Here is a 12,444-nt window from a genome sequence, read left to right as displayed (position 1 = left end):
CCAGTCGAGCAGCTCAGAGCCACAGTGACCCCTAGTGTCCATCTATACATGTTACATCTATAAAACTAATGCAATATCCTGGAAACCTTGTGCAAAAGATACAACATTGCAACCTCAAATTTTAAATATGTGATTGGTTCTGTTTGTGAATAAGCACTCCCTTTGTCAATTCACTAAGTAAATTTCATTCACAAATATTGCAGCCAGCCAGCGCTCTCCCATCAAACACTTTGTCCTTGGCTACATTTCAACATTGGGCCCTGTTTTGATTCCAAAAGTCATTGACATGCCTGTATGCAAACAAGAAAGAACAAACTTTGACTTTTAAACCAACTAAGTTCCCCTGCCGCTGCCTACACCTCTGCTAACATGGACGGACAAATGAGTGCACTATTACTGCTATTATCCCATATATTACTTGTATATGGAGAAGCCTTGGATATGATGCCTATTGAACTTGCCCCTATACCGTGTAATGACAAAGCAGTGGAAAAGCTATCCCGGCTGGCTGTCACTTATATCAATGAGGATAGATCGGACGGGTACAAGTTTGCCCTTAACCGAATCGCCAATGTCCACCTTCATGCTCAGGTAAGAAGGTTAGGTTATTTGCAAATTGTGTTTATTCACGCCATAAGATCTGACCATTTTAGAAGCAAAAATAAGTGATGCCTATTCTAAGTTACGTATATTGTTGTCTTTTTCTTAATCTCTTATATCCCTTAAACTTTACTTAACATTAACTTACTTAATTTTCTGAAAATGTTATTTCATAAACCAGGTCACATACTGTATAGATGTTAGATAAAAGCAAATTAAAGACATTTTCACTGTTGTTTGGTCACAGTGTCAATAATCTTCAGTAACAGTAAATCATTAAACTAACTCTTGTGAGATTTAAGCCATACCTGGAGTTGTGTTTTGTTCAAATGTGTGATGTCATGCAGTGGTAGTTTTCACGTTAACACCTACCTTTTACCTTTTGTTCAGTCAAGATTAGCTATGGAGGTCTGAAATCATCAAAATGATTCTAGTGAAGGTGTATGGAGTTTAAAAACACAGTGGTGTACTTTCTGTATTATCACATAACATCACAAGGTGGAACAGTGTTTACTGTTTGAGAGAGGACCTAAGTCTAAATATGTACAGTTTGAGTGTTACATGTGTGAATGAAACAAAACACAAGGAAGCAACATTATGACATAGCCCTTTAATAATCGTAACACTAAAATCTGATATCGTGATTTCCCTGTACCCAGGTGGGTCTCTAGGCAGACTGAAACCACTGCAATATTGTATCGGTGGGAGATTTATTTGTGATTAACTGGAGAAGTGGTCTGGAAAGCTTATTTTCTCATCTGTGGTTGTGGAAAAATCAAAACATTCCTGGCAGGAGAGAAACACAGTGGCGAGGTTGACCAGCTGTGACCAATCTTGCTGTCAGTGGGAATCTGTTTGATAAGATTTGGGCTTAGATTGTGTACACAGAATCATCTAATCAAAAACCAATGTCACAATTTGGTAACTGCTGGGAAATAGTAATCATATTAAGGTGAGACACGACAGGTGATTGGATTTACCCATGAAAAAATAATTATGAAATTTCTCAAGTAGATTACTGCCACAACATGAAAAAGTATGACTGCTAATTACTACAATGTGCTATGTACTGTGTGTTAATTATGCTACCAAAAAACACACAAATTGGATGAAAAGTTTAATATTTATTTATTTTTAAAAAACTGAATGAATAATCTTGTTTCAAAAGAGGAAAGAGTTTATTATTGTTGTTGTTGTTGCTGTTATTATTATTAATTCATTAAATAATAATAATAATTATTATTATTTTATCAGGTGCCTGGAAATGGTTGCCTTGTTTACTAAAATGCCTCTACAGGCAGAATACAAAGTTAAAGGTGCAATATATAACTTTTTTGGTGGAGGGTCTGCCACCAGTTGTCTTTATCATGGAGATGCTTTTGCTTCCCCTAGAATGTTCCACAGTATGGCATTAAACTTCTATATCTTCATGAAGACAAGCTGTTAATATCACACAGCAATTTGCAGGTCAGGTCTTTTGAGAGGCTAGCTCACTCACAGTAAGAAACCATGTTTTAAGGTTTTAAGGTATTTTTCCAGCAATAAAAATACTTAAATGGGTAAATGTAAAATGGATTACTTTAATGCGCTATTGTGGAATATTCTAACAGAATAATATACATATACATGGAAAGAAGCAGGTGCCAAATGCTATATCATAAAGGTTACATCATACCCTTGAACACTGCCTGTAAGATTCAAGTTACACTGTACACACTGCATGCGTGGATCATTATTTAACTTCTTAAGGTACAATCCTGATGTAAACTTGGTTGTGTCCTGTTTTAAATCTGGTTTAGTTCTGGTCTAATCAAGGTCTAGTTTCAGGTTTAGTTCCAGGTTTAGTCCAGTTTAATTTACTTTTCATATAATGCTGTGCCTTAATATTGTCTCATAATCCCCTTGGCAAGCAGCTGGACAACATGCAAGTTAAAAATTGCAATAAATGGGACAGCTAGACAATCAATAAACTCTTATTAATGATACCATAAAGGCTCAAACTCATTACTTTATATCGTGAGTCATCAATGTTCCAACAAGGACCAGAGATACTGTTATTAAAGCTCAGGTCATTTCAGTGCAAGGCTGCAGAGACAGAACTTGCACAATGCACATTATGAACTCTGTGGCTTTAAATGAAGGCCATCACGGCATACATCAGCATTTAAAATAGTCCTGTGAAAAAGTGGCACCAACATATGCTTCTAGCCAAAGTGCTTCCAGCCAAATTAATACCCAACATAGAAATATCTGGCTGCCAAATTGTTCCATTAAAGATTCTATATTATGACCTTTTAATCATGTTCGAATGGTGTTACTTCCTCAAAAACATATCTGCTTTCTGCTTTGTTTCATTCATACATGTTTGAATAATCTTTATCGTTAGTCTGTCTACATCTCTAAAGCTCAAAATGCTCGCTTCCACCTTGTGATGTCATGTAGTGGTATTTTTTAAATTTAACAACTACTTTTTACCTTTTAGCTCAGTAGAGATAGGCAATTCCAGGGTTGAAATTATCCATATGACTTCCATATGATTCTAGTGAAGGTGTAGGGCCTTTAAAAACATAGTGGAGCATTTCCTGTATTACCACATGACATCACTGTGGAAGAGAGTTTTCTGTTTGAGAAAAGAGCTCAGCCTAAATATGCAGGATTTGTGTTTTAAAAGTGTGAATGAAATGAAAAAGAAGTATGTTTTTGATGTGGAAACAAGATTATAACAGATTTAAAAAACTAAATAGTGAAATAGAGTGTGCAAAAATTGTCTACGATTCATCTAGTAGAGGAAAACTATTTATCCTCAATCAAGTAAAATGTAAAAATGCCAACAAATGTTTTTTTTTAACCTTCTACATTCTTGATTTGAAATGTATGTATTCATTGGGTTTGTGTGTATTGTGTGTATTGCGTTGTGTACTCAGGGTCCAGCAGGCAATGTCTATTACCTGGATTTGGACGTCCTCGAGACCAAATGTCACACAGGCAGCCCGAAACCATGGAAACGCTGTGATGTCAGGCCCTTCATGGAAACAGTGTGTCAATCTTCCTCCTGGTCAAAATACACACAACTTTAATTACTTCAACATTTTAATGACTTACTAAAAACATAACACTTATTCATGAGTACTTTTAAACGTTTACATCTTGTTTAGCAAATCTCTGGAAACTGCAATACCACCATCCTCCACACACAAGAGGGTTACTCCTACCTGTACAGCTATGACTGCACTCTGGTCCCAGGTAATGAAAACATACTTCAGTTTTGTAGTTAAGTTAATGTAGAGATGATGATTATTATTTTTTATTGCTACTATAGTACAGAGCTCCAATTACTGCTATAATACTATTACTATCAACAGTATTATTACTAATTTACTGTAGACAGGACTGCTAGTGCATCTTCTACTGTAATTTTGAACTAAACTCTGGTCTAGATTGGATGTGACAGAACAATTGCGCCAACTAAAGAACTACTTGTGCATTGTGTAACTTTTCTGGTGGAGGGTCCATCAAATGCTTTTCTTCATGGAGAGGTTATTGCTTTGGTTTCTGGAATGTTTGAAAGTATGGTATTAAACCTTTCTATCTTCATGGAGACCAAAGTTTCATGGAGACCAAGTTACATGTCAAATCGGTTTAAATGCAATCCCGCTGACAGTCAGAATGCCTGTTTTTCGAAGTATTTTTGAGCTATATAAAAACCACATGTAATTGAATAACTGTAAGAGAGCTGTTTAATGTCATGCAGAGCAATGGCAGATCCATAGAAACAAGCAGGTCATGGACCCCTCCAACCAAAATGTAAAAAAAAAAATTTGAAAAAATAAATAAATAAATAAAATTATATGGGTCATAATCGAAATTACACTGATAGATAGAAACATGCACATTCAACAAAAATTGCGACTGTGCGCTAGGTCAAAAGTCAAAAATTGTGCAAAAGAATTTAAGAAATCCGACAGCAGTCCTTTGAAGTTTCCAAACTTTTATTACAATGCCAAGCCATGTCTGAAGAAGGGCTTGACCCGAAATGTCACATTGTGATGTCGTTGTAATAAAGGTTTGGGAGCTTCAAAGAACTGCAGTGCAGATCTCTTTCTTCTTTTTCATAATTGAAATTACAAATAAGCCATATAAAAATAAACGTACTGTAAAAATGTACCTAATAATATTCTGAGATCATTTAAATGTACTGTCTTTTTGAATAAACCTTTGTGGTTCAGGTTAATCCACTAACTCAAAATGGTTATCACGTAAATAAAAGAAGCAGTATGGGTACAGGTTTTTAAAAGTGGTTTAAAATGAGGTAATATAATAATTGTAATCACAATTTAAAGTTGATTAATGGCACAGCCCTAACCCACTTGTACAACAGTCAAGGATTTTAAGGCAAAAGTTGTAATTCAACCATTAAAAATAAGCATAAATATATAATCTATCTTTTAAACTGAATTAAACAAGCGTTGGATGAAAAAGGCGCTATAGAAAATGTATTCTCACAGCTTAGCGTCTCTTGGCAGTATAAACACTTTACGCTTGGTATGATATAAAAGCACCAAGAATATGAATAACAGCAAGTCCCACCTGCACACTTACAACTTCCAAAATATCTCTTCCTCTTACTCCCACGCTGCCCATAACAGAGGGATTATTAATAGTTTTACAATCATCTAGACATTACTCTACTTAGGTGCACTGTGAAACTTTTCTGGTGAGGGTCTCTCTTGCATTTATTCAAGTCTGGATGTTTGTATTGATATATAATACTCAAAATTGTTAAGCTTTAATCCATGTTAGAATGTTGTTACCTCATCAAAAACATACTTGGAGGTGTTCAGTTTCAGTCGCACATGTTTTATTAGTAGGTCTACATCTTCAAAGCTCAAAATGCTCTGTTCCACCTTGTGAGGTCATGAAGTGGTAGTTTTCAAGGTAACAGCTACCTTTTTACCTTTTGTTCATTAGAGATGAAATTATGCAAATGAGGAAACAACTCTATAACAGAGATAAGAAAACAGTGTAATATGGGCCCTAATAAACATGTATTCTTACTGTAAGTGGATTCACATCGCCACAGATTTGATTTGTAACTTGGCTCAGCAGCAGACAACCTGATTGTCTCCATGGAGATAGATACATTAAGTGCCATACTGCAAAATATTTCAGACACAACAATATCATCTCCATGACTACAAATAGGGGTCAACATCACATCAGAAAGTTACATAGTTCACCTTTAATGTTGTTTAGCAGTTCCTAACTCCTCCTAACTATTACCTTATATTTTTTTAGATCCACCAGAGAAGCTGCAGCAGACCTGTCCCACTTGTCCCCTCCTGCTTCCTGTAGACAGTCCACAGGCCATCACTGCTGCTCAAGTCACACTAGAGTCATATAAGAGGAAATCCCTGCTCGGGGCTGGACTGGGGGTGAAAAAGATACTGAGAGCAGCCCAGCAGGTATATGTTGGTCTAACCTTGCGCTTTCATAAAAACTAGAATAACAAATAATAATAAGGTCTTTTAATAACTTCTTTTAATTTAAAAAAAGAAGAAAAAACATCAAAGTGTTTTGGCCTTACTGCACATTCTTCAGGGCATGTTTAAAGAACAAAATGGGCACTTTTATAACAGGAAGTCATGTGGTCCATCACATGACTGAATCAAAGAGTCAACAGTGAACAAGATAACAACAAATCAAAATCGCCATACATTAAATTAAGATGTTCATTATGTAAATTCACACTACACAACCACAAATAGTAGCTTAAAACTGTTCACAAAAAAGGAGTCAAGTCTAAATCATCATTTAGACCATGGAATTCCATTGCTTCCAAGGCACCAATCACGGGAGAGGTCAGTCAGACCAAGGCTTGCACACAGAAACAGAAGAGTCAGCAGCAGGGACTTTAACGTATATGGCTAAAGGATGAGCTGGAGGCCTGGCCCCAACAGTTACAAAGAGAATCCTTCTAAATGTATACCCTGAAAGCAACAAAGGTCCCTTGTCTATATGATGGTTTAGATTTTACTCACTTTTTGTGAACAGTTTTATCTTTATGATTGTGTAGTATCAACTGAGATCATGAACTTGTCAATCCCTAGAGTGCCTCACCCTTTTTTTTTTTTTTACTTTACAATGACTTTGAGACCAAGTCTGAAGCATAAGCCTGAAACATATTTGAAAACACATTCATGCAGCATTCAAGTAGCTTTTTTCTTTTTGTGAACAATACCAAGAGTTATTTGTTTCATTCACACATGTGAATCCTCCATATTTAAGCTGAGTTCTTCTCTGAAACTGAAAAAAACTTCACCTAATGTTATGTGGTAATACAAGAAGCACTCCACTGTGTTTTTAAAGTCCATACACCTTCACCAGAATCATTTGGATGATTTCAGACCTGGAATTGCTGATCTCTACAGAGCAAAAGGTAAAAGGTAGCTGTTAACTTAAACTGCTTCATGACATCAGAATGGTGGAACACAGCATTTTGAGCTCTGAGGTTTAACATATTACATATAAGAAAATGAACGATTCCACTTGGTATCAACTGTCATAAATAATCATAAATTCTTATCTTTTATAATCCTAACACATGTAAGATCTTACATTACACACTCTGACATCCTCCAGGTAATAACTGAAACTACACTAGGATTTTGCCGTACGAAGTGTCTTCGTAATTTATGCTTACATTTTTATTCCAATCTTTCTGTTATGTTTTAGACCAGGCCAGTGAAAACTAGCTTTGTGGAGTACACCGTCCAGCAGTGTCCAGAGGGAACCACGGAAACAGGCACCTGCCAAAGACTGACCGCAGCCTCAGACACAGAGGTAAACAGTACATACAGCACCTGTCAGGCCCACTGCTCACCTGGCAACAGTGTTCTGAATAACTGCAGTCTATCTGGACAGCACAATTGTATGATGATTACTAAAGTAAGTACTGCAACAATTTGAAACTTACAGAGGGAGGGACGGACGATCAGACAGCCAGACAGATATTCAATAAATAAAAAGGATAAAGCACTAAGGAGTGTAAAGGAATTAGTAGGCATTTAATTGCACTGGAAAATATATACCATTCAAAATCTGCATAAATATATGTTTTAGTTGAGGCGATAAACTAATCTGTGCTATTTAATATAATGAAAGTGGACTAATAACTTGAGAAAACGTAGTAAATGTAGTAAATTAACAAAATATAATAAATAAATTACAATGCTTACCTGTTTTTTCAGACTACAGGCTTCTGCTCAGGATCGGTGCATGGTGATGTGAGAGTCCATCCTGAGGTCCATGTGTCCTGTGAGATGTTCAAAGTGCAGGTGTGGTATACAAACTTAGAACTTGTTCTTCTCTTAAATCAGACCAAATTTCAAGCTGCACAATGTAACTTTTCTGATAGAAGGTCAGCCATCTTCCTGTCTCTGTGGAGATGTTATTGCTCTGTCGGCAATGTTCTACAGTTTGGCATTAAAGTGATCTATCTCCATGTCCATATCTCCAAGTTACAGGCCAGATTTGAGGAGAGGTGACATTACTCACAGTTAGAATGTCATTTATTTCAAGGTATATTTGAGCAATAGACATCTGTAATTAAATAAGTATTGGACATTAAGCTCAATGCCATACTGTGGAATATGCCAAGCAAAGCAATAACATTTCCATGGAGACAAGCAGGTGGCAACAGATATAGTGTGAGCTTGAAACAAAACATATAAATATGATCTTGCCTTTCTACTGATTTGATCCACATTTGAGATTTTGTTTTCCCACATTTTGCAAGCGATGACCTTTAAGATGACAATTTCACTTTGCATAAATGTCACTGTTCATATAATTACTCCTTCACTTTTATGTGTCATGCCAGCGTTTTCATCAGTGTATTACTATTATGTATGCCTAAGGTATGTGTCACTTTCCAAATTGCATGCTTGTGTTTTTGGTTCACCCATGACTATAATTAAGTTGTCTCCTCTCTCTTTGTGAATCCGGGGTGTAATGTCACATCATGGAAATTCTCTTAGCTCAAAGCTGATTGGATTTGTAACCATAGACCGAGGAAAAGTACTGGACCGATGAAATGAGTGTTGCATAGATACGATTTGCAGCAGCAGGAAAATAGAGCAAATTAAAAGTAATGAGAGAATGCATATTAGATTACATTATAAAACTATAGGAGGCAGGAGTGCTACTTGGAGATGTAAAGATACGGTAGTGTAAAATTGTCCTTTTGGTGCTCTTCAGTGTAGGGAAATGTCTCAAGCTTTTTTCAAATTTAGATTATATTATCCTCATAGTTACACTTAAAGGTGTATTGTCTAACTTTCCTGGTGAAGGGTCCATCAAATTCTTTTCTCTGTGGAGATGTTATTGCTTTGTCTGGAATGTTTCACAGTATGGTATTAAACCTTTCTATCTTCAAGACCAAATCAGACCAAGTTACAGGTCAGATCTGTGGAGAGGCAACCCCACTTACCATCAGAATGCCTATGTTTCTATTTTTGGGCTATAAAATCACCTGTAACTTAGTAAATGTAAGTTAGAGCTGTTTAATGTCATACTGCGGAACATTTCAGGCAAAGGAATGGCATCTCCATAGAAACAAGCAGGTGACGGACCCCCAATCAAAAAGTTACACAGTGCACCTTTAAAGTGCCTATTTATATTTAAGATTTTGGTAAAAACATTCACACCCATTTTCCCAATTTTGACATTTTCTTAGGTTTAAAATTGAACCTCATAGTTGAAAATCCTGATATCACACTAGGGACTTCCATTACTTTTACCTAGAAAAACTCCTCTCTTGTACATAGAAATCATTATCTGGCAAATACAAATAAGAAAACACATTTATTTTATTGAATTAAAGTTTACAGTATCAGAAAAAAACAGTTTTTTAAGTGTAAAATGTGGATACTTTTAGTGCATTTAGAACTCTATACTTAGTGTAATTTTCAACACATTTTTCAGCTTTTCTTCACAAATTGCTTCTTGATTTGTGTAAAACTATCATTTATATTAACAATAGTTATAATCCCACTCAACAAAGTCAAAAATAAAGAATCATAAAAATCTAGTCAAACTAGTCCTGACCTATATTGTGAAACAGCCAACAGATCAAGAATAAAACAAAATGCCACTGCCACCATATTGTTTTGAATCTCATCTGCAATACAGGCCGACACATGGGGACTGGGAGAGAGCTGTCAACCGTCTCACGACTGGTTGTATTTTTATAGAACAGTAATAGTCTACATATGGACTCAAAATATGGGAAAGATATCATGGCCAGAAGAACAGCATGTGTGTTTTTTTGCTCTTAGTGTTGTCATGGTATTAAAAATTCATACTTGATTTTGATACTCTGAATGTTGACAGAAGAAACAAGTTCTGATAGTGCTTGTGATCTTCTAAAACTCAAATATTGTCCTATTAATGGTATCAGTATCAACACTTTCAAATGAGTATCTAGTTTCTATGCTAGTTACCTCCGCCAAGGAGGTTATGTTTTTGCCGGCGTTTGTCTGTTTGTTTGTTTGTTTGTTTGTTTGTTTGTCTGTTAACAACATAACTCAAAAAGTTATGGACCGATTTTGATGAAATTTTCAGGATTTGTTGGAAATGTGAAAAGGAAGAACTGATTTCATTTTGGGGGTGATCCGGAAGAAATCCTGGATTCTGGAACACTTTGAAATTTTAGTTAACATTGTGGTAAATGGGGCCAAAAATTTTGTTTCTCAATATCTCGGTTAATTATTGACCAAACCCCATCAAATTTGACTCAGGGATGGACAATGGGATCCTCTTTCATATTCCAAAGGCTGATCCGGATCTGATCCAGAAGACTGATTTTATCGCAATTTATATAAAAAATGGGGGTAGTCCTTGGCAGAGGTCTGCGCTCTCTGAGTGCTTTTCTAGTTTTAATAATGTAACAACAAAAACAAATCCAGCAGGAACTTTTTTTTTTTTAAGTAAACTATATCCCATAAAGTAGTAGCGGTAGTAGTAGCACTAGAAGTAACAGCAATAGCATCAGCAGTAGTCGTAGTAGTAGCAAAGTAGCAATGATAGTAGTAGTATTAGTAGCAGTTGTATGAAGTATGAAGTATATATTGTTTTATTTTTAATTTTTTTCTTTTACTGTCATGCATATTTTGTATACAGTGGTATGGAACAACATTTATTGATCTTTAGAGTCTTTGTTTTGTGTTTTTCACTTTCAGACTGTGGACGTCCTCAGACCCGTCCAACCACAGGGTCATGACCTGGCACCAGAGTTTCCCATAATCCCCTCTGACGCCCCCTTTATCACTGACCAAGACCAACCTGCTGCAGAACCTACATTTGCCGCAATTATTGACCTACCACCTGTCGACATCGCCACGCAGGAGCCCCCAGCACCACCAGCTCCCCCTGCCCCTCCAGCACCACCTGCACCACCTGTACCCCCCGTAGTCCTACCCTCCGACCCCCTCACCTCTTCCTCCAGCGAATCTTATGAATTCCTGGTGTCGCGACTCCCACCTCCCGCTGCTCCAGTGCCCCCTGCTGGTCCAGTGTACATGGCCTCGTCCTCTGAAGAGATAGGTGGTCCTGTGGCTCTCCGTCCGCCCCATAACTTTTGGTACAAGAAACGTGATGATCGCAGGAGGAGACGTCAAGCTTTAAATCTGGCTCCATTTACTCACACGCCAGTCTTTCTCACTGACTTTCCTGATGGTTCTTCTCCTTTCCGCTCTTGTCCGGGCCCTTCAAGATACACCACAGTTTAATAGGAGTCAGTGTAATAGTTACATGTGGAAATATGTAGCTTCACTAATCAGTGGAAGGTGATTTCATAGAAAATTACCTCCTTGGTGCTAATGTAATAATAGAGATTCTAAATGGTTTGTAGTCCAATTGTCTGAACAATGTAAATCAGGCTGGTTGAAATCATTTGTGCACTTGAAAAAGGGCTTGAGCTCATACTTATGTGCTTATATTACACAATAAAACGTCCAATTTGCCTCTATTGTATTGCTTATTACATATTATCAAAGTTAGCCTTTTAAGGAACAATTGAAAATTTAAAACATTATTGAGATATGTGACTGAGTGGTGAGCTCCAGTGGTGGAATGTAACAAAGCACAGAGTTTAAGTAAAAGTTTTAGGTATTTGTACTTTACTTCAGTAGATTGTACAATTGGTACTTTTTTACTTTTACTTCACTACATTTAAGAGCAGATATCTGTACTTTCCACTCTATCACATTTCTGTACTCTTTACTCCATTACATTTTTGAACTGGACTGAAAAGTAAAGTATTCGTTATGATAGTTTGACACCTGCTGATGGGTTTATTTTGAACACATTCATAATTTGAACAAACAAAAATATACAAATAAAAACAGCTAGAAAAACAATTGATTCAGTTGTTTCTACTGAACAAAATTCAGCACAAATCTGTATCAAAATCACTAAATTTGAAGACTCATTAAGAACGCCAATGCATGTGAAATGCCTGATTACTTTTATACCTAAGAAGATTTTTCATGCGATACTTTAAATATATGTATAGGCCAATACTTATTAATAAAATCAGGTACTACTTCCACGGTAATTTGCACCCACAGGCCTAGGTCTAATGCCAAAATTTGTTTATTTTCTCCATCTGGTGACAGAGTAGCCTACGTAAAAACGCTACTGCTACTTTTTCCCAACAATCAGCGATAGATAAATAAATAAAAAGTTGTAGCCCATGTGTATCGGTCTAGTCTTCCATTTACGTGATACATCCAACAGGGGGAGCTAGAGGTCGACTAATGGCGTTGCGTGGCGTTACTTTCCACT

The 12,444-nt window shown here is 36.5% G+C and overlaps 1 protein-coding gene across 1 annotated transcript; it reads left to right on the top strand.

The window, feature by feature from the left end:
* The first annotated feature begins 294 nt into the window (after positions 1 to 294).
* On the top strand, positions 295 to 11,616 carry si:ch211-262h13.5 (uncharacterized protein LOC571127 homolog). The gene is made up of 7 exons (XM_020938117.2): positions 295 to 591; positions 3,525 to 3,635; positions 3,756 to 3,843; positions 5,896 to 6,062; positions 7,333 to 7,440; positions 7,848 to 7,934; positions 10,839 to 11,616. Exons 1-7 carry the CDS (start codon positions 370 to 372, stop codon positions 11,385 to 11,387), a joined length of 1,332 nt encoding a protein of 443 aa, XP_020793776.1. The 5' UTR covers positions 295 to 369; the 3' UTR covers positions 11,388 to 11,616.
* Positions 11,617 to 12,444: the final 828 nt, after the last annotated feature.

This window comes from Boleophthalmus pectinirostris, unplaced genomic scaffold, assembly GCF_026225935.1.
Source record: "Boleophthalmus pectinirostris isolate CB_2022bp ecotype Guang Dong unplaced genomic scaffold, ASM2622593v1 HiC_scaffold_7, whole genome shotgun sequence".
Lineage (NCBI taxonomy): Eukaryota > Metazoa > Chordata > Actinopteri > Gobiiformes > Gobiidae > Boleophthalmus > Boleophthalmus pectinirostris.
The sequence above is the reverse complement of the archived record's forward strand: the minus strand, read 5'-3'. Positions and strand labels throughout refer to the sequence as shown.

What these genes read in the sequence shown, in the direction of transcription:
- si:ch211-262h13.5 (XM_020938117.2), top strand. Translation starts at nt 370, where the DNA reads ATGGACGGACAAATGAGTGCACTATTACTGCTATTATCCCATATATTA. An exon ending in TGACTGCACTCTGGTCCCAG is followed by an intron (nt 3,844 to 5,895) that starts GTAATGAAAACA and finishes ATATTTTTTTAG; the next exon opens with ATCCACCAGAGAAGCTGCAG. An exon ending in CCGCAGCCTCAGACACAGAG is followed by an intron (nt 7,441 to 7,847) that starts GTAAACAGTACA and finishes CTGTTTTTTCAG; the next exon opens with ACTACAGGCTTCTGCTCAGG.